This window comes from Phaenicophaeus curvirostris, chromosome Z (genome assembly GCF_032191515.1).
Source record: "Phaenicophaeus curvirostris isolate KB17595 chromosome Z, BPBGC_Pcur_1.0, whole genome shotgun sequence".
In the NCBI taxonomy this organism is placed as follows: domain Eukaryota; kingdom Metazoa; phylum Chordata; class Aves; order Cuculiformes; family Cuculidae; genus Phaenicophaeus; species Phaenicophaeus curvirostris.
In genome coordinates this window covers 1,042,198-1,069,950 of record NC_091431.1, presented here as the reverse complement: position 1 = coordinate 1,069,950, position 27,753 = coordinate 1,042,198, and the positions used below count along the sequence as shown (strand labels likewise).

The 27,753-nt window shown below is 44.5% G+C and overlaps 1 protein-coding gene, 1 long non-coding RNA gene and 1 other non-coding gene across 4 annotated transcripts in view; 2 read left to right on the top strand and 1 right to left on the bottom strand.

Annotated features, from left to right (window-relative positions):
• The first annotated feature begins 1,382 nt into the window (after positions 1–1,382).
• On the top strand, positions 1,383–8,331 carry LOC138733364 (uncharacterized). The gene is made up of 7 exons (XR_011339407.1): positions 1,383–1,960; positions 2,569–2,636; positions 3,466–3,605; positions 4,964–5,293; positions 6,077–6,220; positions 7,323–7,478; positions 7,655–8,331. It is a non-coding gene; the product is annotated as an uncharacterized lncRNA (long non-coding RNA).
• LOC138733763 (small nucleolar RNA SNORA13) lies at positions 2,781–2,913 on the top strand. The gene has a single exon (XR_011339455.1). It is a non-coding gene; the product is annotated as a small nucleolar RNA SNORA13 (small nucleolar RNA).
• Positions 8,332–12,447: 4,116 nt separating the features above from the next.
• EPB41L4A (erythrocyte membrane protein band 4.1 like 4A) overlaps positions 12,448–27,753 on the bottom strand; it is a 135,230-nt gene continuing 119,924 nt past the window's right edge. For both annotated transcript variants that reach the window (XM_069880479.1, XM_069880480.1), the window contains 5 exons: positions 19,694–19,741; positions 18,996–19,064; positions 18,017–18,127; positions 16,455–16,536; positions 12,448–14,965 (listed from right to left, as the gene is read on the bottom strand). In XM_069880479.1, coding sequence (XP_069736580.1) covers positions 14,837–14,965; positions 16,455–16,536; positions 18,017–18,127; positions 18,996–19,064; positions 19,694–19,741 — 439 coding nt within the window. In that variant the 3' untranslated portion in view covers positions 12,448–14,836. The remainder of the gene's footprint in view (positions 14,966–16,454; positions 16,537–18,016; positions 18,128–18,995; positions 19,065–19,693; positions 19,742–27,753) is intronic.

Sequence of the window (27,753 nt, the reverse complement as noted above, 5' to 3'; positions counted from 1 at the left end):
TCCCTCTGGATGACATCCCATCCTTCTGGTGTGGCACCTGCACCACTCAGCTTGGTGTCACCTGCAGGCTTGCTGAGGGCGCGCTCGATCTCACTGTCTATATCCGTGATGAAGATATTAAGCAGCACTGGTGCCAGCGCAGAGCCCTGAGGGGCACCCGGCCGCCGCAGAGCCCACCGCCGCGCCCCCCCACCCCGGCCCCGAGCGCCCCTCCTGCCGCTCCCGGGGGCGCAGGGAGCCCCCCGCTGCGCTGCCCGCGGCGGCCGCCAGGGGGCGCTGCAGGCGTGCAGGTCGCGCGGCCCCCGCCTGGGGCGCTTCCATCACCGCGTTCGCGTAGGGGGGGAAAAGGGCGGTGTTAACTCAGAACTAACCTTTTCGCTCCCGCCGGATTCTCCCGCTTGACAATCCGCCTTCTGGAAACAACTGAGAGTGTGCCCGCGTCTTTGTGGGTTATCTTTCAGGCGGCCTCCACGGTGCTGGAGGAACCGGCGCACGGCTCGCCTCCCCCCCTTTCCTTGAGCGGAGTTGGTTCATCCCCCCAGAGGCTGGCTGGGAGCCTCGGGGCGAGGAAGGTCTCTTCCGGCAGCATGGCGGGAGCGGCGGGGAGGGGACCGGGGGCACACGGAGTGGACCCGGGGGTGGCAGGGAGGAGACCTGGGTGGCGGGGAGGGGACCCGGGGGTGGTAGGGAGGAGACCTGGGTGGCGGGGAGGGGACCCGGGGGTGGTAGGGAGGAGACCTGGGTGGCGGGGAGGGGATCGATGTGACGGGGTGGGGAGCAGGGTGCTAGGCCGCAGGGGTGGGGCGTGGAAGGGGGAGGTGGGTAGAGGGGTTTGGCATGGAGGGGAGCCAGGGTGGGGTAGTTTGGAGGGGAGGGGAGGTGACAGGGTGAGCAGAGAGGTGTGGAGGGGAGCTGGGTGACTTGGAGGGGAGCGGGGTTGTGGGCAGTCGGGGTGGCGTGGTGGGATGTCAGGTGATGGGCAGCAGGGGCTGATGTGGACGGGAGCTGGGGTGGAACGGAGGGGAGCAGGGTGATGGGCAGCAGGGGTTGGCATGGAGGGGAGCTGGGATGGAGTGGTTTGTAGAGGGGCCAGGGTGGCACAGAGGGGAGTGGGGTGATGGGCAGCAGGGGTTTGGCTTGAAGGGGAGTGGGGTGCTTGGCACTGGGGGGGACTGGAGTTTGGGGGAGCAGGGGATGATGTAGAGGGAGGCCAGAGAGGTGCGGAGGGGAATGGGGCACCTGGGGTGGCTTGGAGGGGAGCCAAGATGATGGACCACAGGGGGTGGTGTGGTGGGGAGCGGGGTAATGGGCAGCAGGGGTGGCGTGGGGTGGGGAGCAGGGTGGCAAACAGAGGGGCTTGGCATGGAGCGGGGTTGGTGGGACGTGGGTGTGGTTGGAGAGAGTGGCATGGAAGAGTGAACGTCAGGGAGTAGGGGGTGGCAGTGGGGAGCACAGACGATGCGGAATGGGGTTGGTGCACTGCAGGGGTGCCACAGCATGGATGGTGGGCAGAGGGTATGATACAGGGTGGGAACGATGGGGAACTAGGGTGCCGGGGAGTGAGAATAGCACAGAGTGGCGACAGCAGGTAGGGTGAGGGAGTGAGTGGTGGGCATGAAATGGGAATAGAGGGCAAGGAGCAAGGGCAGTGGGCGTGGAGCAGGGATGGCAGGCAAGGAGCGGCGGTGATGGGCAGCAGGTAGCAGGAGTGGCAAGCAGGGATGGTGCAGAGGAGGGATAATGGGGATTGCAGATGGCAGGTGGGGTGGAGAGCGGGGATGACGGGCACAGAGCGGCCATGGCTGGTGGGCAGCAGGTGTGACAGGCGGGGAGCAGGGATGGCGCGCACTGGTGGTAGGGAGCAAGCCCATTGCCCCCCACTGGTGATTTGCCTGCTGGGAAGGAGCCAATGGCATCAACAGCCCTGTCCCTGAACAGCCTCGGCTAGCAGTGGCCAGAGGTAGGTCAGGCTGCAGCGGGCCAGGAACAGGAAGGGGCTGCAGGCTTGGAAGTCTGTTTTGGAAGAGTGAGGTTTTTTATTTGTAGATGCGGTGGTTTATGCTGAGCTGCTTTGGGTAGGATTGTGCTAAATGGCCAGCACTGCATAGTCTTCAATGCACCACAGAGTCACAGAGCGCTTTGGCTTGGAAGGGACCATGAGGTCACCCAGTCCAGCCACCCTGTGGTGAGCAGGGACATCTTCAACTCAGTCTGGTTGCTCAGAGCCCCATCCAACCTGACCATATCCCTAGATAGCAGAACTACCTGTTTTAAAGGAAAGCTTTTTCTGTTATCTGGAAAAGATGAGTGGGGCGTCACAGACCGTCACCTGCACCCAGTTTTCTGAGGTGTGAATAGGTTTCCGCATTGTTCCTCATGGCTGTAGCAGGCGGCTGGAATTTACACAATAGGCTGTAATCTTATAAGTGGGCTGATAGACATGACAGGTTGGTGGGTTTTGGCGGGGAGTGGACTTCGCTGTCTTCTTTGAAACTGGGCAATTATTTCAAGTGTATTTTGTTAGGCCGTTGGACTGTTAGTCTATCTTAGTCACTCTTCCTCTTTCAGATGGAAGTGAAAGTTTGTCAGTGGCCTAATCAAGCAACGGCATGACCACAGGATGTCCCAAGAGCATGGTTTGCTTGGATTTTATTAAATACTTACCTGTTTAAAACATTATTTACTTGGGAATTTTTAAGCATCTGCCTGTTGATGAATGTATTTTTCATATGCTGTTAATTTAATTTTGCAGAGGTGATGAGTTCTAATACTTGAACTTTTGCCTTTGTGTTGCCCATTCATTTCTGTCCAGAATGAATGTGGTGTCAAAAAAGGCAAACAGAAAATCTTGCTCAAACAGTTTAAAGAGCTGGGGTTTTTACCTTTATTCTCTGTGTTTTTGCAAGGACAAAAAAAAAAATCTGTAGAAAAGGTAAGGTTGAAGTATTTCCATAGTATTTTTGCTTCAGTCTTTTAAAATTAAGAATCTGAGAGTTTTTAAATGAGGAAGAACTAAATTTATAATTGCCACTTTGAGCATTGTTAGCTGTCTTGTTTATCATAATTTTTTATGTCTGTGCTGCAATTAATTGGTACATAGCATTTCACAGTCCTGTAGTGCGGTGTAGTTTTTCTATTGCAGAAAGAAATTTACAGGTTTAGAAGACTGCTACAGAAAAGATGGAAATCTTTTTTAATGGGAAAAATATGTTTTGCCTTTGTGCATTTGCCTTTTTGTTATTTCTGTCTGGGCTTAGAAAGATATAAAAGGAATCCCTCTGCAGTAATATTTGCTGTTGGATAATAATGTATTCTACTCTTTTGGTGCACATGGAATAGCCTTTCTTCAGTGCACTTTTGAAAGCGTAAAGCATACTTTAATATTGGTAGCAGCAGCAGCTCTTACCTTGGGGACAGCAGGGGCTGTTCCTGCCGGAATGCTTATGCTGTGAACACTTCTTACAGAGTCCTAGTGTGTTTTGCGGGTAGTTCAGAAGCTCACAGAGGTGGCCTTATGTGGGGAAAGCCTCTGAGCACGAGAAGGGCATCTAGGAAGAAGGCACAAAGTACTGATGGCACAGCTGTGCTGCAGCTTCCTTCGTGAGGTGAGTGAAAATAATCTTTCAAGCAGCTGTGTCCTGGAACTTTGTGGAACTTTGTCTTATTATGAGGCGGACTTTCTGTGGAAAGAGTAGTTCAGCAGAATGACTTTAGGGCAGAAATTAGAATGGAAACATTGAAGGTAGGGCTGATGACTCTCTTCTCATCCACAAAAGCCAAGTAAAGCAAAAAGTTTGGTATGAGTGGCTTAGTAAAAGCAGTGTGTGGCTGCCAGTGTGCCCAAAAAGAGTTCTTTTCCATGTTTATTTTTTGGGAGTGATACTGTGGAGCAGTTCAGAACACAAGGACTGTGTTCAAGGAATGGTGAAACATGAAAGCTCAGAATCTTACATGCAAAACAGTGTTTCACTGTAAGGTCTTGGAGAAGCCAACTTTGTTGAAAAGTTGAGTAGTCCAAGTCAGTGTGATATTTAGTGGTACAAACAAGGCATTAATAAAATTACATGTATTATCAAAGATTGCTTCAGTGTTGAAACTCTTTTGTGTAACCTAGGTACCGAAGGGCATGACAAGTAATCCAAGTCTTTGAAGCCAATAACTTCTTGGTCAATGTTGGAAATGTGTAAGAGTGATCTAGGACTGAGTAATCATTATTATAACTTAGCTGCATTACAAGAGATGTAAACCATACTGAGTAAACTACTAGACAGCAAACTCCACATTTATAGAGACTTAAATCAAAGATAAAATTCAGCATGCAAACTTCAGTGTCAAGTGAAACTGAAGAAATGACTCCTTGTCTTGTGAAGTACACAGCGTCACACTGTTACACCACATGCTAGAAAGTAATTTTCCTGTTGAATACTTCGTGTACTACCTGGTGAAAAAACAACATTGGAGCCTTTTTTTATCGACAGCAGCCGACATGAACAACTGTGAACAGACTAGTTGCTTAAACATAGGGAAGTACAGCAGTGATGGAAGAGTAGGCTGAATGGATTAGAAAACCAGTAAAAGATGTCCTGCTTACCCATCCTGTGCAATTATGCCTCATGTAAATGTCATGCAGGAGCTCTGTACCAGAACCCAAAAAGAACATGTAGTATCTTTTGTATATTTGTCTGCATTATTGTTTTTATTGTTTTGCTGATTCATTTGGCTCTCCTAGAGAAATAATGAAGAGGAGGGTAGTGATACACAGGGCCGCACAGTGATATCTAGAGGAAAGAACTAAGTGCTATTCAAGAAAACTTGGAGGAGGTGAAAATGATGGAAAAGTTTCTGGACAGATTGGGGTGGCATTTGGCATCCGTTAATGAATATCTTTGATTATTCATGCTTTGGGATGATAAACAATTTCACTGCCTTCATTTATTCTTTGGGGTTTTTTTGTCTGTGCTAGAAATTGACAGTACTGTACAAACTACTACATTAGAGAAATATAGATTGTGTAATTGTGTTGTTTGTGCAAAAGCAGCTTTCAAGATGTGACTGCAGCTCTGGGAACGCATACTAATTGTTTGGCAGCTGCTCACAAAGACGACACAAGGTCTTAAGCCAAGAAATAAGCTTTGCAAACCCAGCTGAGTCAAATTCTGAAGGAAGTTTGTGATCCAATAGTTGCCCATCGTAAAGACAAATAGTCAGAAAGTGTTTTGCCAGCAGGTACCAGACTGGTTGATCTGGAGTTGTGTAAAGAATATATGCTATTTCCTTATGAGAAATCACTCAGGTAACTTTTCTGGAAAGGTTAAACTGAAAATGGTTCTGTATTTTGCTTGAATGTTTACACACTCATACGAAAGTGAACTTGAGTGATACAAGATCTGGTGTATCACTACATCATTCTGCTCTTCATAACTGTTGGTTTCCTTGCGGGGAAGCAATCTTCAGTGAAGGGATGAAATTCTTTCAAGTTCATCACAATACCCTTGAAAATACTAGATTCAGGAAGTTCCGTGCATTGAAATGTGGAAATCTACTTGAGCAACATGAAAAACACAGCTACACTTAACATTTCAGCAGGGCTGTCAATATAAAATGAACCTCTGAAATCCATCCCCGTCCTTGAACACCAGAGGCACTGGGGGTTTTTGCAAGGGTGAAGAATAAGATGGGTGGTATTTTTATATGAAGCTGTTGGACACTGGAAAGAGTAATGTGTAATCCACTTTGAGTAGTGTATCTAAGAGCTGCTGCTTGTTTTGCAATGTAAAATTATTGCTTCCTATTATTAGTTTACTATTCTCTTAAACTATCATACAGTGACATGTGTGTGCCTGAGTTACTACTGCAAAATTGTCTATTGATTCCCATCAGCTAGAAAGTGTTAGTACTGCCATCATCTTGTAGTTTGGATTTGAAATCTTACTTAGATGGGCAAAGAGCCTGTGTTGCAAGGAGGCTCTTTAAAAAGTAGATTTTGAGGTTTTACCTTGTAACTTTGTACCAGTCTCAGGAATCCAGCTATGTGCTACCTCTGTCCGGTCTCACATTGTTTACTTTTTTCCCCTAGGAGGAATTGCTGGAACCTGCCTGAGACCGGTGGCGGACTATGCCAGACTACTCCATAAGAAACAAAAAAACAGTTGAAAGGATGGAATATTAAGCCTGCATGTAGTAACATAAGACGCTTTTAACTATGTTGGGGCAGTGTCTGGTAAGGTTTATGTAGACAACAAGTATTTATGTTTCTGTTCTCAGAATTTTTGTCTTTCTCTAGCTGTAATAAGCAATTGACATTTGACAGTTCTGACTTCCATGTTGTTTTGGTGATAACAGTTCACCCTTTGGACTAAATAAAATGTAGGAGCTATTGGAGAGGATGGGAGGTGATCACTGAAACCATGATTTGTTGTAGTACTCTGAGATTGGGGTAGCTGAGATTTATATGGTGGTAAGGAGAAGTAGAAATTAAAATTCAGCAAAATTGTGTTTAAAAGTGGCAGGAAAGCTATTTCTCCAACGTGAAACTGTAAGCTTGGTTTATTATTACCTTGATCAGCTGCCCAATCTGGCACTTCAGCTAAGCTTGGAGTAGAGTGAACTATTGTAGGGATAACAGCTAGAGCCCTTGCTTTTTTTTTTTTCAAGAAGACTTAGCATAAAATAATTTTATCAAAAGAGCAAATGCTGAAATTACATATCTTGCGATATATGATTGTACTGACTGTAAGTAAATTACTAATGCAAAGTCTAAGCATAAGTTAGTTTTTGGTTTGTCGAGAGGGAAGGAGGTTTAGGCAAGTAATTAATTTTTAGTGATCCAACATGTAGTTAGATGCACTTGAAAGTGCTGCAGTATAACCAGTCTGCACCAGTACCTCCCAGTGTCCACCAGTAACAGGCAGTGTTGGCTGGACTCAGGTGGTGGGGTGATGTGTCAGGGTCTTGTGGCTGCCCAGCTGTGCTGTGGTGCGCAACTGCATCACTCCAGGCAGTGTGGCCCGGGGCAAAGGCTGAGCCGGGCTCACGTGGCCCGCAGGCATCGCCAAGGACTAGCCCGGTCCCCTCCTCAGCCCATTTTGGGGAAGCCCATCCCTAGTGGGGCTGGTGGGGAGCGCTGGGTGGCCTGGAGAGCCCATTGAGGGACCTTGCCCTAGCCCAGGGCCATTCAGTTGCACCTACAGAGCTGTGCAGCGCCCCCAGTACCCCGATTCAGCCCTGGAGCATCTCCCCTCCCATCAGCCGTGGTGACGCTCCAGCTCACCGTGGGCAGAGACAGATCGGTTCTCAAGTCCTGCTCTGCTTCTTCCTGCCAGGAGCTCAGCAAGGTGAGAGAACAAGCCATTGTGTGCTTCAGAGAGCAGATGAAGAGCATGGTACTCAAGGACAAGAGCCTGAAGAAGTGCAAAGTGAGAATGGCTCTGGTCCCGCTCCTCCTGCACTTGAGCAACGAAACGCCGAGCGTGGCCAAGGTACAGATTTCAAGGCTGAGCCGCCATGCAGGCAAGAGGCTCCCAGACACTTGGGCCAGGGCACGTCCCAGCTTCCTAAGGCCATCGCCATCCCACAGTCAAAGGCACGGGAAGAGAGATGCCCAGACTCCCCGCCCAGGCCCTCGTGTCATCTCCCACCTTCTGCTGCTCCACAGGCATCCGAGGAAGCTCTCCTGGCTGCAGCAAAGTTCCTTGGCTGGAGGGAGGTCAAAGAGTGCATCCGGGCTCAGCAGATGTGGAGAATTCCAGAGTGCTTGGTGAGAAGAACCCCCAAAGGCCAAGTTGGACGAGGGCTGCCCAAGACGTCTGGGGTGTGGGTCTCACCTGCCCTGCTCCAGCCTTCAGCCCACAGCCTGCAGCTGCATCCTTGCTCCCTGTCCTCAAGAACAGAGCCCCCAAGGGCTCTTCTCCACGCTCTGTGCGAGGGAAGGGTCCTCGCAATGGGGCATCCTGGGAGGAGGGACAGCGACATGCCCATCCCCTTGTGCTCTCCAGCTGGCTCAGGACCAAGAGAGGGCTGAGGAATATCGGAACAAGAGCCTGCATCTGTATGTTTCGTTTGGTATTTTACATAGTCTGCTGCTGCTTTCTGGTGATTTTTAGGTTCTGAAAACTATAGTATGTATATGTACTGGAACCATCTGAGACACAACTTTCTGCTACCAGGAAAAAATAGTTGATCAGGAGAAGCTGTATCCTCAAGTGGATTTTAAACATTACTACACCTGATTTTACCAGATGGTGCTGTCAAATGAATCTGTGTTTCTGAAGGCTTTGCTCTTTCATGTAATATAAATAAGACACACAGGCAACCATGCAGTGCCCTAAAAATTCAAGTTTTACTTGATGTTTAAATAACCTGGACACAAGTATCAACACAGCCATCTATCAGACTCAAAATAAAGCACAGTTGCTTCATGAATGCTTAATGTACACAGAACATGCGCATCACATTGCTATGTTTATGTACGTTGTCTTCAAAGATCTTTCTATGGAGCTTTGAATTAAACAGGCTTTCACAAAAGAAAGTGTGCTAGCTATTCAGTTCATATTTACCTGTATAAAGATGATTGATTTGGCAACTTAAACAGTAGCAATTTCCCCACCCCTTCTCACCCCCAGCCAACATCTTCAACATCATGAGCTTGATTGGAATTCAAGAGTTACAAGGTAATTGATACTGTAAGAAGTGCAGTGTAGAAAACAGCAGGTCAACAGTAGCTCCTCATGAAAGGAACTGGCTAACGAGCAAGGGACTGATACGGAATATACAAAAATGTTTTTGTGGTGTAGTTAGCAAGCCCTCTTTATTGTACAAAATACATGTTGTGCAAGGAGCTATGACTGTGTTGTAGTTGTTGCTAATTAATAAGTGAGAGTGCCATAACTTACCTATTCTTAGCACTTACAGAAGCCTCAGAGGAGCTAATGCAAAGGCACAAAATTAAAATTGTTGGCCTGAGATCGATTCAACAGACTAGAAGCAGTAATTCTGCTCATTCTCATGTCTGATGAGAATGTCTAAAATATCAGGTTTTGTCTTTGTGAGGATGGGTCTGTGTGGCATCCAACCTGATGTAAACTCTGCCTGGCTTATCAGGAGATGCAAGCACTTGGACTGACATCCAATCTCCAGGTCTCAAAGCCTTAAGAAACCCAGGAAAGGGTAGCAACAGCAGCCAGGGCAAGGTGTGACTCAGCCACGTACAGGTGTTGTAGGCCTGGTCTGGGGCTAGAAAACAGCTGTAGCACAGTGAGTGCTTTCAGTGATTGATCACTTGTAGCCCTCACACAAAAATAACCAGATCACAAGAACACTTCCCTCAAATGATTGAGGAGAAGAATCTTGAAGGGAAAAGAGGGTCATGTATACGGAACAAGTTTCTTTTTCTGTACGGTTAGCTGTCAGCAATGTCCTTGTTCAAGTTTTACCTTGTTCTGGCACTGACACGTGGTTAATATGTGACACAGGTGTCAAGCTTAGGCTTTCTTTTGCAGATACAATACTGTATTGCAGTGCTTCAAAGTAAGTATTAGACTTGCTAAAACCCGTTTCCTACGTAGTCTCCTTGGAGGCAAGACCACTAACTCAAGTCCTGGACTCTATAAATTTAAATGGATAAGAGAGTTCATTTTCTTCAGAGTAGATGGTAAGAGGCTGAATTGGATCTGTGCTGGAAACAGGGTAAAATACAGGGATATTTTAGTTATTGCCAAGCAGCCAAGGCCTTTTCTTCTTCTCCCACCACCCCAGCAGTGAGCAGGCTGGGCTACACGAGGAGGTGGGAGCGGGCATAGCCGGGACAGCTGACCCCAGGTGATTGAAGGGATACTGTTTGTCATCATATTCAGTATGTATATCTGGGGGAAGAAGGAAAGGGAGATGTTTGGGATGATGGTGTTTGTCTTCCCCAGTAACCGTTATGCATAATGGAGCCCTGCTCTCCTTCAGATGGCTCAACACCTGCCTGCTAACAGGAAGCAGTGATTGAATTCCTTCTTTTACTTTGCTTGAGTGCAGTTTTGCTTTACTTATTATACTGTCTTTACCTTAACCCACAAGTTTTCTCATTTTTACTCTTCTGACTCCTGCCTCCATCCCACTGGGGGGAGGGCGTGGAAGGAGGTGAGCGAGGGGCTTAGTAGCCAGCTGGGGTTAAACCACGACTGCCCTTTTTTGGCACCCAGCATGGAGCAAGAAGGGCGTCAGGCAGCTCAGTTGGAAGAACTTCAGACTGAACTTCAGAACTTCAGGTCCAGAGTTTGAGCCTTGACTGAGGCACAAGGGTACGTGGGTAACTCAGCTGGGAGCACATCAGGCTTTTGGTTTGTGGGTCCAGGGTTTAAACCCTGTCCAGGATCAATGGGTTGTAACAACAACAGATTTGACCACAGTGCATTAAAACAAATTTGTTATAAGCTTTCATTCTGTGGGACTAGGCATTCGCGTTGCTGGTCAGGACGTTGTTTTATTTAGTTTTGGAGTCGCTTGCCAAGTTACTTGCTATTTTACCTTACTTGCTGTACACACTGCCTCTGTTTTCATGCAGGTTGTCACCTCTGGGTACTGGATTAGATGTCACTTTGCTGTCCTGTTTGGCTTATGGCAAGATAAAACTAGTGGTCACAAGACTGATCGTGCATCTTCTCAATGGCAGCAGGCAGTTCCCAGAGCAAAGTGGAAGCAGAATTTTCATCTGCATTTGTAATCACAGCTTTTGTTACATTCTGGAAAGCCAGGCCATGGGGAAACCATCTTTTCCAGCCTCCCATTCTCATTAAGGCTAACTACAACAGCTCTTAGGAGTTCAGAATACCTTTAGGAAGTTCTAACCAGCATGCTTCTATTACCAGGTCTTCTGCCTGTATTTCAGGTCTTGATCTTGCTTAGGGTAAAACACTGGTACAGATTTGGGTGCTGTGCAGCTGCTGCAACCCCCACAATGGGCACCGCAGCTACCCCAACCCCCTGAGAGGCATCACGGCTGCTCCATCTCCCACGACCATCACTGCAGCTACACAAACTTCTGCAACAGGCACCGTGACTACTCCAACCCACACGACAGGTACTGCACCTACGCAGACCTCCATGCAAGCTGAAACTGGTGACCAACCAGCACCTGTGTAAGTTGCCCCTGTAGAGAAGAAGAAATACACAAAAAAAGCAGCTTGCAAAGGTGAACCAATGTCATCATGGGAGGAAGACCGAGAACCCAATCCCGATCTCCTGAGTTAACTGCGAGACATATGAAAAGACTCCCACCACCAGGAAGGCAACTTGTCCCCTGGCTGTTCTGATGCTGGGATAAGGGCACCAACAGCTGGGACCTAGAGGATAGAGAAGCCTGACATCTGGGATCCTAGATGGAGAAGGGGGCATTGACAGGTGCCTGGAAGAGACACAAGCCCTTAGCTTCTGGAAGTGAGGCATGAGGAACTGGTATCCTTTCAAGGAAGATACCAGACGCCACTCAGGCAAGTGAATCGCCATGGAGAGAGGTATCAAGTATCTGAGGGAATTAACTGTGTGGGAGCTGATTTCATAATGACCTGAGTGACCCGCAGACACCTATAGATCCAGATGAAGAACAACACACCCGACCCACGTTGCAGAAGTTTGTACAGAGTGCAGCACTGTCGTGTGCCCACTCATTGGCAATAGAGGCCTAGGGAGAAGGAGAAGCACCAGTGATGGATGATGTGGCTAGAAAAATGTGGCAATACAAGGACAGTATCTCTTCCTGCCCAAGGTGCCTGTGTCTCACCTGAGGTAAGACCATCCAAAAACTTAAAAACCTTATTAAAGAAAAAAGAAGTTTAAAAAAACTGTGCTGGGGAGAGGATAGGGCCAGTATCTCAGCCATTAGGAGAATGCATTCCCCTGCAAAACCTGCTCAACGGAGATTACACATGGCAAGATACCCTTTGGGTTTTTTTTCCCCTGCATGACCATGGAGAGGATGTGGAGGTGGGATGGAAAACCTACCACAACGTTACAGTCATGAGTATGTGAGCTGCAAGCAGAAACGATCACAAATAGGGTTTCTTCCAGGTGAATTGCTGCTCCAGTTCCAGTGGGCAGCTCCCCAGACAGGGCACCTCCCTGATCCCAACTTACAGGATATGAATAAACAAGGTGAGTTTCAAACCCATGTAAACCACAAGAATCCGTTCATTGAAATTAGCTACTATGTTGAGAATTAGAGGGGCTACACATCATGCTACTGATGCTGCACAGAGCAAAGGGCTTGTGCTGATCACACAATGGACTCAAATAGGGAACCACGATCACCCAGGAATCCTGGAAGTGATTGTTGACTGGCCAGAAGGCAAAGATTTTGGAATGTCACCAGAAGAGGTGATGTGTGCTGAAGAGGCTCCACCATGCAATAAGCTACAAAAAAAAAAAAAGAGAGAAGCAATAGGTCCTGCTCACTGATGGGTCTTCTTGTACTGCAGGAAAACACTAGAAGTGGAAAGCTGCTGTGTGGAGTCCTACATGATCAGCCACAGAAGCTACAGAAGGACAAGGGGAATTGAGCCAGTCTGCAGAGGTGAAAGCAATCCTGCTGTCCTCAGGTGCTGCCGAATGAGAAAAATGGCCTGTACTTTATACTCATGAATGGTTGAAAATGCTCTGTGAGGGTAGTTCTTGTGTGGTATGTTGTATTTCAGTAGTCTTCCAAAAGGCTATAATGCTCTAGGTTGATCTGTATTACCACAATCTTTGCAACAGTGATGGGGTTTGTTTTGTGTTTGGGGTTTTTTTTGCCTTCTTTTGGTTTTGTGTTGTTTGCCCGTGGGAGTAGTACACAAGGTCATAAATAGGTCCTAAAAGATCACTTTAAATTGTAGCAATGACAATGAAACCATTTAAAAGACTTGCAAAACAGTGTGAACAAATACTTTAAGCTAAGCCAAACAACGTCCTAGTATGAAATCCACAGTTAAAACCAGAAAATTCTGAAGAACTGCCATGAAAACAGAATTTTTACCACAGAGTGGATCTAAGCTCTTTCCTTGCCTTAGATTTGTTCACCGAGTCTGAAGAAACAGAATTGTCCAAAATAAGTGACTAAAGAAAAATATTTATGGAGTGAATCTGTCTTCCCTGGCACAAAGCAGCATCTCCCAGTCTGCAGACCAATCCATACTGTGATAGGAACATGCAAACTGTGGCCATCACCCTGGCTAATAGCATCTACTTGACCACCTCAGATCATGAAACAATAAAGAATCAAAAATTAAGTGGAAAATAACACACATAATACAAGGTTTCAGTTCTCAGGGTTGTTAATTAAAATGTGTCTGAGTAATCCCACGTTTCTTGCAAAGCATGAATTAGATGCCTTGTGCTCACTCAAGTTCTCAAACAGTATTTTCTGGTGGGGCTGCAGTCCCCTGGTGTCGCTGGGAGTTGGAGACACAGGATCCACTGCCAGTCGCTTAGGGCAGCGAAGGTCGAGTTTAGGCAGGAGAGATGCAAAAAGGCACATGAATTACTACAGCCATTTCCAACTCTTGTTTGTCAAATTCAATATTTAGTTTGCGGATTACACTTACCAAGTGTTACTTTCACAACACAAAGATTTTACTAAGCTTCTTAATAAGTTAGGAACACCAGAAGGCTTATTCATGTACTGACTGTGGGGAAATGGCAGGTGGAGTAATGACTTCAGCACAGAGTAATGACTCCTGCACAACGTGAGAAGACGGAAGAACCAGACATCACTTCAGATACATACCAGACGATGACCCACTCAATGTGCAGCATCATTAAAACTTACTATTCCTACTATGACAACAGAAAAAAAATGCAACCATCATACCTGAAATACTGCCTTTGTCATTTTAATCACAGAAGAAATGGCTCAGAGAAAAGTATCGGAAGGTACTAGCATTGATTATTTCATATGAAAAGAGATTAAGGCAGACTTCACTAATCTAGTTAAAAAAAAAAAAAAGCCTATTTGGTAGCTGTCTTAAATCCTACTCTACAAGTTTCATTTAACCAGTACTTAAGTGCCTTGCTAAGCAGTCTTAATGTGGTGGGTCAGCACATATTCTCCATTTTTTTTCCAGTGTGTTTTACTGTGAGGTGATAAGATATATTTCTATAGTATGGAATGTTCAATTAAATAATCCCTCTATATTAAAGGGCATTCAAAATTGAAAACACTTAAAACTACCAAGGGAAAGTAAATCTCTATCACCTCTAGAACTCTCTGCTATAGTGTGTTACCAAGTCTATTATTACTGAGCTAAAATGGGTCAAGTCAACAATTGTATTAACAACATGAGCATCTGTTGTTGTGCTAGGCTAAAATAAACCTTGTAAGAGCTATCAGTCCTTATGTCTCAGGACACAAGTTGATCCCCATATAAAATCGTGAAGATAATTCTCCCCATATCACACTGTATTGCACAATTGGCCAAAAATATGACTATTTTGCTTCTCTTGAAGCATCTGGTCCTGATCGTGTCAGTTAACAGTCACTTTTTGGAAAAAGGCTATATAGTTACAGAGTAGACCATAAGGCCTGTTTTGTTGCAGCAGTATCTTTGTTCATTTTTTGGAAATGTAACTGCTAATGATTCAGTTTTACTATGACTTTGCTTTTTGGTTGTCTAATTAGGTAGCTTCTCCTCAATGAGTCAAACCACTAGAACGGTGCCGGTGATAAAAGCATTGCTTGGCCTTCCCAGCAAGCAGGCTGCACTTCTGAGTGTCCTGAAGAAATTGCTACCATGTTGACTTCAGTTCCTTCCCTTGTACAAACACACAAATTATCCATTTCCAAAGAAAAAAATCCATTCACCATCTTCAGTTACAGCAGTCAAGTCTCCACCTTGAAGCGTGACACCTGTACAGTTTTTACAATCTTAGTAGTGGGCTTTCCATCAACATTGTTAGTGGATAACTGAGATGTTTCTTCTATTAGGCTGTCTTTAGATCCATTCTGTTTCTGAAAGAAGTAAATTAAAACACATTGTTGAAAATGTATTTTGATAACTGCTGCTATGACAGCCTTAAGCTATGATACAGCAATTTATATATACAGACATACCAGGAATATTAAAATTTCTACATATATTTGATGAGACAGAACTCTTTCCCCCTCTTGCCTTCTCTTTCCTCTGCCAGCTGTTGCCCCTTTGCGCTATTTGGATCCATATTCCCTATTCAGGAAATGCCACAACTAATTATTTGATATTTAGCAAAACACTGCAAGCAAGCTCTCAGAAGGAATTAATGGCCACCAAAGTGAGGAGGTCTAGGGCAGAGGGAAAAAAGAGGTGTTTGTAGACACCAAACATTGTAATGTTATTACCTTCCAGGGCATGAATTTAAGCCATATTGTATGGGGTAAGAATGGAAATAAGATAATGAGAAGTTTGAACAGGACTCAGTCACACAAGTTATCTACTTCTACAGGACACGTAAGTGTGCTTAACCTTCAGTATACTGACTTCCCCTTCACAGCTGGAGCAAGTCCTTACAGAAATAATCAAGGACAGTTCATCTTTTTCAATTCGCATCATACACAGGAATGCAAATATCCTTGAACTTAATTCCTAGCAAAGAACAGGTAGTCTGTTAGCTAGACTTTAAGTGAAAAATATCTGTCTGTTGTTCTAAAATTGTTCAAGCTTAAGTTATTCTAACTGCTTGTAAGATAAAATATGATATATTACGCTTGTTTTATTCTCTGCAGTTTTCATACTAGGAACAGTATTAGCAAGTGGTTTTGGTATATCCACATGCCAGATTAATGGACATGACTGGTGTGGGAAGGTAGGTAGAAATGTGTCTGGAATTCTCCCTCATGTATTTTGTTTTTCCTTTGATGAGCTTGTACAACAGACACACAAGTCCTTTTTAATATAATTTGCTCACCACATTTTGTGATTAACAAAACTATCAAAGCTGGGAGATACGGTACTTTAGTTTATGGTGAAAGCCAGTGATTACCTTTAAAAGAAAAGTTCTAACCCTTAAAAAGACAAGTTCTGTCCTTTCTTAGATTTGAATAATGTAAAAAAATATCCAGCATTTGGGGATAAAAGAAAAGCAGTGATATGAATAAATTATGTTACATTGTGATTACAACTGCATCTTAAACACATTACATTTAAGACATTCTGAAAGTTGATTCTCGTCCTGTGTAGAACAGGGTATCATCTTAAGACAGCATCAAAATCAAACTGGGAAAAAGTCCTCCAGAAGCAGAAACAAGTGTTTGCAAGGGCCTGTGCTACAGAACTAGAGAGATTTGGAAATACAAATGAAGTAGTCAGATAGCAAAATGTGAAATCTCAAGTCACACTGCTGCTGAAGAAACCTCAGCCAGCTTTCATTTTCATTGAAAAACAAAGATCTAATCTAAACTAAGCACTAGCCCTCCTCTTCCCTCCAAAAAAACAGAAAATTGCAAAGGATGCACAGTTACTAACCTGTTGAGTCAACTGGACGCTGGGACCTCTAGCATCTGAAGATCGAGTAACAGGCAGTGGAGGTACCAGATCAGTTTTTGCACTGGAATGATGATATTACAGAATGGATATTGCTATAATGAAGTGAACTATAACTGTGCACAGGAAAAATAATGAAACTGACCCAGAGAGCTACACAGATTTAAAAAGTAAAATCCAAATGGCTTGCCTGCCTTTAAACATCTGAAAGCTATCGTGCTGATCCTCAGCAGTCAGTGGACACCTCTGGGGCATAGATCACCCCACCCCTTCTCCAAGGGCCTGTCTACAGGCGCTGCCCAGCTGCATGCGAGATGAATTTCGCTTGAAACCATAGAATCATAGAATAACCAGGTTGGAAGAGACCCACCGGATCATCGAGTCCAACCATTCCCATCAATCACTAACCCATGCCCCTTAGCACCTCGTCCACCCGTCCCTTAAATCCCTCCAGGGAAGGTGACTCAACCACCTCCCTGGGCAGCCTGTTCCAGTGCACAATGACCCTTTCTGTGAAAAATTTTTTCCTAATGTCCAGCCTAAACCTCCCCTGGCGGAGCTTGAGGCCATTCCCTCTCGTCCTGTCCCCCATCACTTGGGAGAAGAGGCCAACAACCTCCTCTCTACAACCTCCTTTCAGGGAGTTGTAGAGAGCAATGAGGTCTCCCCTCAGCCTCCTCTTCTCCAGGCTAAACACCCCCAGCTCTCTCAGCCACTCCTCATACGGCCTGTTCTCCAGCCCCTTCCCCAGCTTTGTTGCTCTTCTCTGGACTTGCTCCAGAGCCTCAACATCCTTCTTGTGGTGAGGGGCCCAGAACTGAACACAGGATTCGAGGAGCGGTCTCACCAGTGCCAAGTCCAGAGGGAGAAGAACCTCCCTGGACCTGCTGGCCATGCTGTTTCTGATCCAAGCCAAGATGCCATCGGCCTTCTTGGCCATCTGGGCCACTGCTGGCTCAGTCATGGGTGTGCTACACCTTCTGCAGGTGCCATCCAGCTAAAACTAGCCCCTCCAGTGGGTGATGTCATCAGGGGACTGATCTGACATTTAAAGCCTTAACAAAGCTGAGAACAGGGTTGTCACTTTTCCATTAGTAAGTACAGACTTCACAAATCAGTCTTCTAGGAAAGACTGATCCACCCCTTGCTGAAAAGGGTGGTCCTAGAATTCCCATGAAACAAATTACAGAGTTAATACAGATGATATCTTAACTATATTGAAGATGAAGGTATATGGAAAGCAACTCCTGAGTTCTCATCCCTTAGACAACTTCATGGCCTACTCAAAAGCACTACAGGTTTAGTTCGGCTTTTCTAGTCTTTCCCCTTCTGAGCAGAGCAAGCAAACCTCTGTAGCCCAAAATACACCAGAAAGGTTTTTGTACTTGTTTGAGTCATTTAGCTCTGAACATCAATTCAGATGGTTGCCTAAATTCTATGCCAGCAGACAACCACGTTTATACCAGTTCTAATCTAGACATGGTCTTTGAACAACTTTTTGGCCACAATGAACCAGTCCATTATTAATAACCACATTAACATACTTCACTTCAGACAGGACAGATCTTTCACCATCAGAACACTGCGACCGCCGATACTGACGGTAGCTTCGAGGGGAATGTGAATGCCTAATGCGGATTGGGTCACCTTGAGTCCTGAGAGAGACACAACGGTTTGTTAGTAAACCAGACCTTTGGCATAAAAACATAAATTCAACTGCAGACTGAGAGATTTTCCCATTTCTTATTAAAGTATAACACACAGTTTCTTACACTGGCTGAATTTAAAAGGCTGATGCCTTTCTTACAAGTCTGTTTGTGCAATTCCATGCTTTAAAAGTGCAAAGGTCACAAACCCATATTGGAGAATGAAAATATTCAATAAAGAATCCATTAACATATACAATTTTAACATCAGACTTTTCTGTTTAGTGGTGTTGTGGAAGCACATTATAATGCAAACGGGGATCCCATTTCTGCCACATGCAGCTGCTTGCAGTGACAGATGGCATTCCAAATGGGCAATTACCAGAGTGAAATAGATGTCTATTCTTAATGAAATAGCTATGCCCTGGCAGCTGCCCATGACAAGCAAGGAAGGGAGCTGAACAGGTCAAACAGTGCCTTAGATGATTGGAATAAAAACTTATAAGGAAGCAAAAGTTTAGGAAATAAATGGTTTGATTTTTGCATTCGGTTTTCTCTGATTATGTAGAATATAACATACGAGAGATTGATGGATGACATATGGAGAGATATGGAATATACAGACAACTGGCAGGTTCAAGAGTGTGTGGGAGAGATTGGAAGACATTAAGATGATTTTTTCTTATTTTGCAAAGAGAAAATATCACATTTTAAAATTAAGTACCCTGATCTAGCCCATGCCAGATGAGCACTGGGAGAAGATAAAAGTTTGGAGATTATGCGTAAACCCACTCCTGTTTCAGTATGACAGAGTTTACAGTAAAATAAGAAAAGCAGACTTTTATATTCACAAAGAAAAATTCTGACACGAACTCACTCTATTTTAGTGTATGGAATTTCTTTCAATTGCTCCTCAGACAGGCCAGATGGATCAACAAGCTCCTTCCTAGAAAGGATTAGACAAAGTAAAAAATGTAACAGCAGCTACCAACTGCAAACTGGTTCTTACTTTCATTATATTAGGCTGAAAAGATTTACTGAAACAAGCTGTTGTCAGCCCTGAAGCTATCTTGATGTCAAAATAGGAAACCTATTAAGAAATGTGTCTGACTTCACCTTGACTGCTTCAGCTGCGTGTCGCATCCTGTTCCACCTTCCTTTCACCTCCCTGCAAATCTGATCTTGTTGCTTCACAGTGTGTATGAACACTGGGTATACCGAACAGCAAATAAGCGAACTATCTTCCAAACTGGTAATTCTTTAGCACTTGGGGCCTCATCCTAGAAGAGTCAGCATTACGAACAAGGGCATTTTGGAAGCCTCAGTGAAATAAATCTCTAAACCCCTGTATTCTTCTTGAAGAATTCATCTACATGCAATGGTCATCTGTATTCAGTGCATCCCACTGATCTGCATTATCTTCTACACGTGACAGGTCATTAACACACACATAATTTACTGCGGCACATAACTAAATCAGAACATAATGCCTTATAGTCACAGTGCAGGGAATGTGAATATGTACATTAGAGTAAAATCAAGCAGTCACTTGAACCCTAAAAGCACCACACTTACTGAATATGTTTCCACAGTTCTTCTTTAGCTTGTACATCTGGGCTTCTCCTATAAATTCCAACAAAGACAACAAAGGCAGAACTGTGAAAACCAACATCTGACATGTTGCTGTTCAAGTAACTTTTAACAGTACAGACACTGGACTGAGATCATGGTAAACGTAATCCACTAGTGACTTCAATTTTAAGGTTTGTTATCTCAGAAAATGCATTAAACTACATTGCTTTATTTCAACTGAAAAATGATTTCTTGAATGACTGGCTCTCAATCACAGCTCTTGTTCCACTAGCCTTCAGCAAGAGTATGCATAAAACATCATCAACTTCCCAAGCCAATGCAGTGCCCAGCTACTGCCATCTCTTAACCAGATGAGGATAATGTGTTTTGGAAAAACACTTTTGAAAAAGGCCTTCAGAAATGTCATGTGGCTTTATGGGCAGGAGGGAGAAGACACACAAAGCTGACACACCAGTCATCCCTGGCAATTCCCAGTGAGCACCAGCTCAGCTGTCATCACAGTATCCTCTTGCTTTCTGAACATCTCTAAGGGTTTATGCTCACTTCATTCACCTTTCTGATGCTCAGGACAAAAAAAACCAAAAATGAAAAACCAAACTAGCAATCAAGCATACTCATGTAGACGACTATTTTAGCAAGTGCTTAATTCACAGAGAAAGTACTTTGCCAAAATTCCTCATTGCAGACACAAAAATCTAGTAAAGCAAGCCTGAATAGCATGCCTCACATTTTTCACTGAATTACAGACAATATTATCTCCAAACTGGATCCCCTTTATTTTCATTCTTCCTACCCTCTTTTATTGCAGGGCTAGTGCAAACCCACCGCTGTTGCTGAAGTTGCACCTAGAATTCACCAAAACTCATGCAACATAATCAGTTAAATAGGCAATTTACACAATGGCAGGGATTGCATTTGCATAGAGAGATCAGATAATTCTTGTTATTGGGATTATATAAACTCAGTGTCACAGTTAGACTGATCCACACCATCTAAGATGTAAGGGATGCAACTTTTAGACAGATTCAGCATGCAAAAATGCTCTCACTGAAGTCAAAGTTTCTCAGAGATTAAGTCTTACATCATCAGATCATACTGTCTCCATTTTTTCCTTACACAAAAGGACTTATCATACTCAAATATGCTTTTGGAGTGATATAATCGAAATTTAAATGAAGATCGTGGAGGGGAGTAGCATTATGCATTTTATAGAATCATAGAATCACTAAGGTTTGAAAAGATCTCTAAGATCATTCAGTTCAGCTGTCAGCTCAACAACACCATGTCCACTAAACCATGTCCCAAAGGGTCAGGTCTACATGTTTTTTTAATACCTCCAAGGATGATGACTCTACCACTTCCCAGGGCAGCCTGTTCCAACGCTTGACCACTCCATTTCAGCATCGGTTAAATTGTCTCTCCCTTGCACAGTGACAGAGCTGTATCACAAATAATTCCAAACTGCTCTCTAGCAGCAACAGTTCATTGTTTTCCTATTTCACTGTTAGTGGTTTGGCTTATTTCCAGACTTCAGACTACGAATGATGTTCAGAGGCATCAATATTGCAGTGCATGTTTTACAGTTGGTGTAAAGGTAGATTAGTGAGGGATGGCAATATTTTTGGGTTTGTTTTTTTGTTTGGTTTTTTTTTTTTTAATATTTTACAAGTGCAGAAATACTGGTAGATATTAGTTTACTGCTTTATAAATACCAGAGAGAGACAGAAGGGTGAAAAATAACCTTACATTTGTGATTCCCTAGTGGGACTAATATGAACTAATCCGTAACCTTCTCAGGCTCCAAGGTGGTGGTGGCTTTCCACACAGCTGCCGCAGAAGATCCCTGTCCTTGACAGACTGCTCTGCTCTCCGTTCTGACTGCTCAGATCCTCATAGGAATAACATTCATAGCCACGAGTAACTAGCAGTCTGATTTTTCTCAGTGTCCAGGGCTTTTGGGTTACATGTTTGTGTTTATTATAATGCTTTAAATTTCATCTGATTTTCACTTATTCCTGTCTCTCCTTCTCCCTGCTTGTATTTACTTCTCTCCTTCTTACATCTCTCCATGCTGGTTTTAACTCCCCAGTGCAGTAATTTGGTATGCAGTGACATTTAACAGCCTTTTTCACCCCTCAGTTTTGAATTGATTTCTCTTTCCATGCAACCCTCTGCTCATAAAATAGCAGCTGCAAACCCTGCATTCACCCTGGGGCTGGGAAGACAGGCATCCTCTTCTGAGACAAAATATCCAGGCAGTGGGGAATGTGAAAGCCCTCTGAAAAAAAAGGCCCCGTTCTCCAGGGAGGCTTTGTAATGCTTACAAGCCCGACTTTGCCTGAGGAAGCAAAGCCTCAAGGTTGCTCTCAGACAGGATCCCCACAGAGCAGGGTATTGTGCACACCACTGACCCATCCCATCACGGCTTTTACTTATTCATGGAAATACAAGAGTTCAGAATGTGGCCTTAAGCCTCAGGTATGGAACCCTCACCTACAGTGAAAAATACTAATTTGTGGGGCAGTATGGAAAGTGAGAGGTTAAATAATAAGCCATCATTGTTTCTCCATTTCCTAGGAACAAAAGGAACAACAGTGACAGGGGATGAGGAAAAGGCTGAGGTACTTAATGCCTTCTCTGCCTCAGTCTTTAATTGTAAAGAAAGTTGTTCCCTCTGTGTACAAACCCAGGAGCTAGAGGAGCAAAATGAAGCTCCCGTGATCCAAGAGGAGGTGGTCAGAGCCTTGCTAGCCCAGCTAGACATCCACAAGTCTATGGGGCCAGATGGGATTTATCCAAGGGTATTGAAGGAGCTGGCAGGTGGGCTGGCCAAACCCCTTTCCATCATCTTCCAGCAGCCCTGGCTGACTGGGGAAGTCCCACTGGACTGGAGGCTGATGTTGTGCCCATCTACAAGAAGGGTCGCAGGGAGGATCCAGGGAACTACAGGCTTGTCAGTCTGACCTCAGTGCCAGGGAAAGTCATGGAGCAGGTGATCTTGAGTGCTATCATGAAGCACATGCAAGAGAACCGGGTGATCAGGCCCAGTCCACACGGGTTCACAAAAGGCAGGTCTTGCCAAACTAACCTGATTGCCTTCTATGACAAAGTGACTCGGCTGCTGGACGAGGGAAAGGCTGTGGATGGATCTTCCTGGACTTCAGTAAAGCCTTTGACACAGCTTCTCCCAGCATTCTGCTTCAGAAACTGTCACCTCTGGGCTGGCCAGGCGCACACTCTCCTGGGTGGAAAACTGGTTGGATGGAGGGCCCAGAGAGTGGTGGGAAATGGAGTTAACTCCAGCTGGAGGCCAGTAACAAGTGGTGTCCCCAGGGCTCAGTGCTGGGTCCAGCCCTGTTCAGTGTCTTTATCAATGACCTGGATGAAGGCATCGAGTGCACCCTTAGCAAGTTTGCGGACAACACTAAGCTGGGTGGAAGTGTTGATCTGCTGGAGGGTCGGGAGGCTCTGCAAAGGGATCTGAACAGGCTGGATCCATGGGCTGAGACCAACGGGATGAGGTTTAACAAGGCCAAATGCCGGGTCCTGCACTTGGGGCACAACAACCCTGAACAGCTAAAGACTAGGAGAAGTCTGTCTAGAAAGCTGCCTGGAGGAGAAGGACCTGGGGGTGTTAGTTGACAGCGACTGAACATGAGCCAGCAGGGGCCCAGGTGGCCAAGAAGGCCAATGGCATCTTGGCTTGGATCAGAAACGGTGTGACCAGCAGGGCCAGGGAGGTTCTTCTCCCTCTGGACTCGGCACTGGTGAGACCGCTCCTCGAATACTGTGTTCAGTTCTGGGCCCCTCACCACAAGAAGGATGTTGAGGCTCTGGAGCGAGTCCAGAGAAGAGCAGCGAAGCGGGTGAGGGGGCTGGAGAGCAGGTCTTACAAGGAGCAGCTGAGAGAGCTGGGATTGTTTAGCCTGGAGAGGAGGAGGCTGAGGGGAGATCTCATTGCTCTCTACAACTACCTGAAAGGAGGTTGTAGAGAGGAGGGAGCTGGCCTCTTCTCCCAAGTGATGGGGGACAGGACAAGAGGGAATGGCCTCAAGCTCCGCCAAGGGAGATTTAGGCTGGAGATTAGGAAGAAATTCTTCACAGAAAGGGTCATTGTGCACTGGAACAGGCTGCCCAGGGAGGTGGTTGAGTCACCTTCCCTGGAGGTGCTTAAGGGACGGGTGGACGAGGTGCTAAGGGCCGCGGTTTAGTGTTTGATAGGAATGGTTGGACTCAATGATCCGGTGGGTCTCTTCCAACCTGGTTATTCTATGATTCTATGAACTATGCTTCCCACTTTCTGGGGGTAACTCCAAGCATTTAATTCTGTGATTGTTCCCTCCTTCCACCCCTGCAAGTACACTAATAAAGAAGCTACTGCTGTAAAATACTTGTTAAGCAATATGGCACCCCATGAAAAAAATAAAGAAAGGGGCTAAATAAAATGATTCCTCAGAGCAAACTGCTTTTATGGATTCCTATCTTGACATTATTTATTTTCCACCTGTTTAGGAAGTGTTACCACTCTGGGATAATATCACAGCATTTACGCAAGTTAACTCCCAAAAAAGAATATTCAGAAATATGATATTGTTAAAATATCGTAATAAAAGCATTTTCTTTCCAAAGGTCTATTCCTGCTTCCTTTGAAGGCAGAAAGAAGAAAAGCTTAGAAATAGAAAGTGAAATGTAAGTATTGCATATACTACAGAAGAAATTAATGATTGTACCATTCTTAACAGCCCACAACAAAGCAGTCCTTCTATTAAGTCTTTAAAGACAGGTCATGATCCATTTTTCACTTTGTTTTCATCTTTTTACTGTAAATTTGTTTAGATCTCACTATACACACAAATTGTCCTAATGCAGTATTTGAACCAATAGCTTCTAGACAATTTATCCACTAATCAGATTCTCTAATGCACAAGAAACCTAATGGGAATTGCCAGTACGTGATGAGTCTTCAGGGGGTTTTTTGTTTATTTTTATTTTGTTTTCACACACTCAAACAACTCTACACACTAATAAGGTCTACATTACTATTTTGTGTCTGCATCTGCACTCTCATTAATATTTCAGTTTGAGTCACAAATGGTAAATTTAAATAGTCACGGAATTTTAATGGCCATTCTTCTTAATTAAAAAAAGCCCTTTGGCTACACAGATGTTTTACATGAACTCTTGAAAATAGACCCTGTAGAACTAGAACTGGGAGCTCTCTCTATTTGCTGATTCCTTGAGGAGAAAGAAAGGTCAAATTCTTGTCAACTATTTTTATTCCTGAGACCAAGGATACACTACCGCACCACCACCAAAGATTATTGTTACTCATTATCAAACAAATGAAATGCACTGTGCCAGGCATGGTAGCAAATATTTCAGCCATTACTCCAAAATTCCAAAGTGAACTTCCAGTTAAATTGACTGCAATAAGGCCCTTCATGTGAAATACTTACCTGTACTAGTAAAATGAATGTTTTGTATCAATTGTTAAACGTGCAAACTGAAAGGACCATATGACTGAATTTAAAAAAAAAGACATCCATGCCTTACACCCTCTGACCTCCATCCAGTCATGTGCACAAACAGCTGAATCAAATAAATTCAATAAAGGCTCTTACAACCTACTGCAGGTTAGTAGTTTAATGTATATTACAAACCTTCTTTTAAAGCACTTTGTAAGGATTTCCTACGTTAGTTTTTCTTAGTTCTTACTTGCCTGTATTAAGATTTTTGTCATACTTGGGAGGCTTGGGCTTATTTCATCAGTTTGTTTTTTGTTTTGCTTTTTTTTTTAACTGAAGAATGAGACAAAAAAGGAGGAGTATATTCATCACTAACACAATCGGGAAAAGAAATGAGAAGCCATTCAGAATCTTCAAGATTTCTTCATTTCTTTGCACCCTTTAGGACCTTTCTTATTTTTAAGTAAGATGCTACACGTGCTTTTTTTTTGCTAATAGTAGTTTAAATAAAATATAACTCAAAATATCACTGTGATGCCAAATAAAAACCATTTCATAAGTTGTTAGCCACAAGAGGGACCCCGTGCTCTCCAAGCAATGATATTTACTCAGCTTATGGGAAAAAAGAAAAGTTTTCTATATATTTAATCTAGCTATTATTAACTGAGTACATTTCCTAGTTATAGCACCATCTGCATCCAGCAAAAAAAAAGTAAGTCAAACTTAACCAGCTGTATTTTGTAGATTCCATACAAGTGGGCTTTAATATTCTTGATTTTTAGCAATATATCATTGTATAATTACACCTAATAAAACATTTGACTTTTGTGCAGCTCAAAGTGAACAAGTCTGTACAAAGCCAGTTAAATTAGAGATTTCCAACATTTGGAATTTTAATGCCAATTTCTATTTCTCATAAAAGAATGAAAACTGTAAACTACGAAACTGGAGACAGAAATGAGTTCTAGCAACATGGTCAACTGAAAACTGAGCTTTAGTGGATTTTAGTACTGGAAATTTCAGTGGGGACAACGATTTCAATCCATATGAACGAAATAATCCTTTAAAGGACTTCACAGTTTCTCTTGGTAAGTCTTAACGTGAAAGGCAAATTTAAGAAATACATTAATGGGAAGTACCTATGTTAAGTGTCTTACAGAGGTCACACCTCACACCTTCACCATCAGGGCTGGCAACTCATCCATGTTAGCCAGGCAGCAAGGGTGGGGATGCAGTTTCAAAGACTGCTCTCTATTCCTTTCTTCCCCAGTGCCTCATAGCTGCTCTCCTGGCACCCTTCAGCAGCCCTAGCTCTGCCGCACACACCAATGCCGACACTCTCATGGATGGTTGTCTTGATGGCAGATTACGTTGGTAAAAAACAAACACGGTACAAGCAGTGTGTCTGTACCCCAGAAACACACCACTAGAACACAATTATAAACTAAAACCAGTATTTTCATTATTTTGAGAAAATTAATTCTAGAAACTGACACCCTCACCATGTCGAAACCAGCTGTCAGCCGGCACAGCACTGCTTGGCAGCTCAGCTCCATCATGGAAATCCTGACATCAGGATGCAATAAATCACAGAATCACAGAATCACAGAATAACCAGGTTGGAAGAGACCTACCGGATCATCGAGTCCAACCGTTCCCATCAAACACTAAACCATATCCCTCAGCACCTCATCCACCCGTGCCTTAAACACCTCCAGGGAAGGTGACTCAACCACCTCCCTGGGCAGCCTGTTCCAGTGCACAATGACCCTTTCTGTAAAGAATTTTTTCCTAACGTCTAGCCTAAACCTCCCCTGGCGGAGCTTGAGGCCATTCCCTCTTGTCCTGTCCTCTGTCACTTGGAAGAAGAGGCCAGCACCCTCCTCTCTACAACCTCCTTTCAGGTAGTTGTAGAGAGCAATGAGGTCACCCCTCAGCCTCCTCCAGGCTAAACAACCCTAGCTGTTCTCCAGCCCCTTCACCAGCTTTGTTGCCCTTCTCTAGACTCGCTCCAGAGCCTCAACATCCTTCTTGTGGTGAGGGGCCCAGAACTGAACACAGGATTCGAGGAGCAGTCTCACGAGTGCCGAGTACAGAGGGAGGATAACCTCCCTGGACCTGCTGGTCACGCCGTTTCTGATACAAGCCAAGATGCCATTGGCCTTCTTGGCCACCTGGGCACACTGCTGGCTCATATTCAGTCGGCTGTCAACCAACACCCCCAGGTCCCTCTCCTCCAGGCAGCTTTCTAGACAGACTTCTCCCAGTCTGTAGCACTGCATAGGGTTGTTGTGCCCCAAGTGCAGGACCCGGCATTTGGCCTTGTTAAACCTCATGCCGTTGGACTCTGCCCAGCGGTCCAGCCTGTTCAGATCCCTTTGCAGAGCCTCCCTACCCTCCAGCAGATCGACACTTCCACCCAGCTTAGTGTCGTCCGCAAACTTGCTAAATCACTGCCTGCTGCTTGCCAATGGTATATGACATGGAGACATCAGCAGCTGGTCTCACCCGGAACAATACTGCAGGCATTATATAATTAAGTGTGCATACATTTCACAAAAATGCCTGCACCTATCA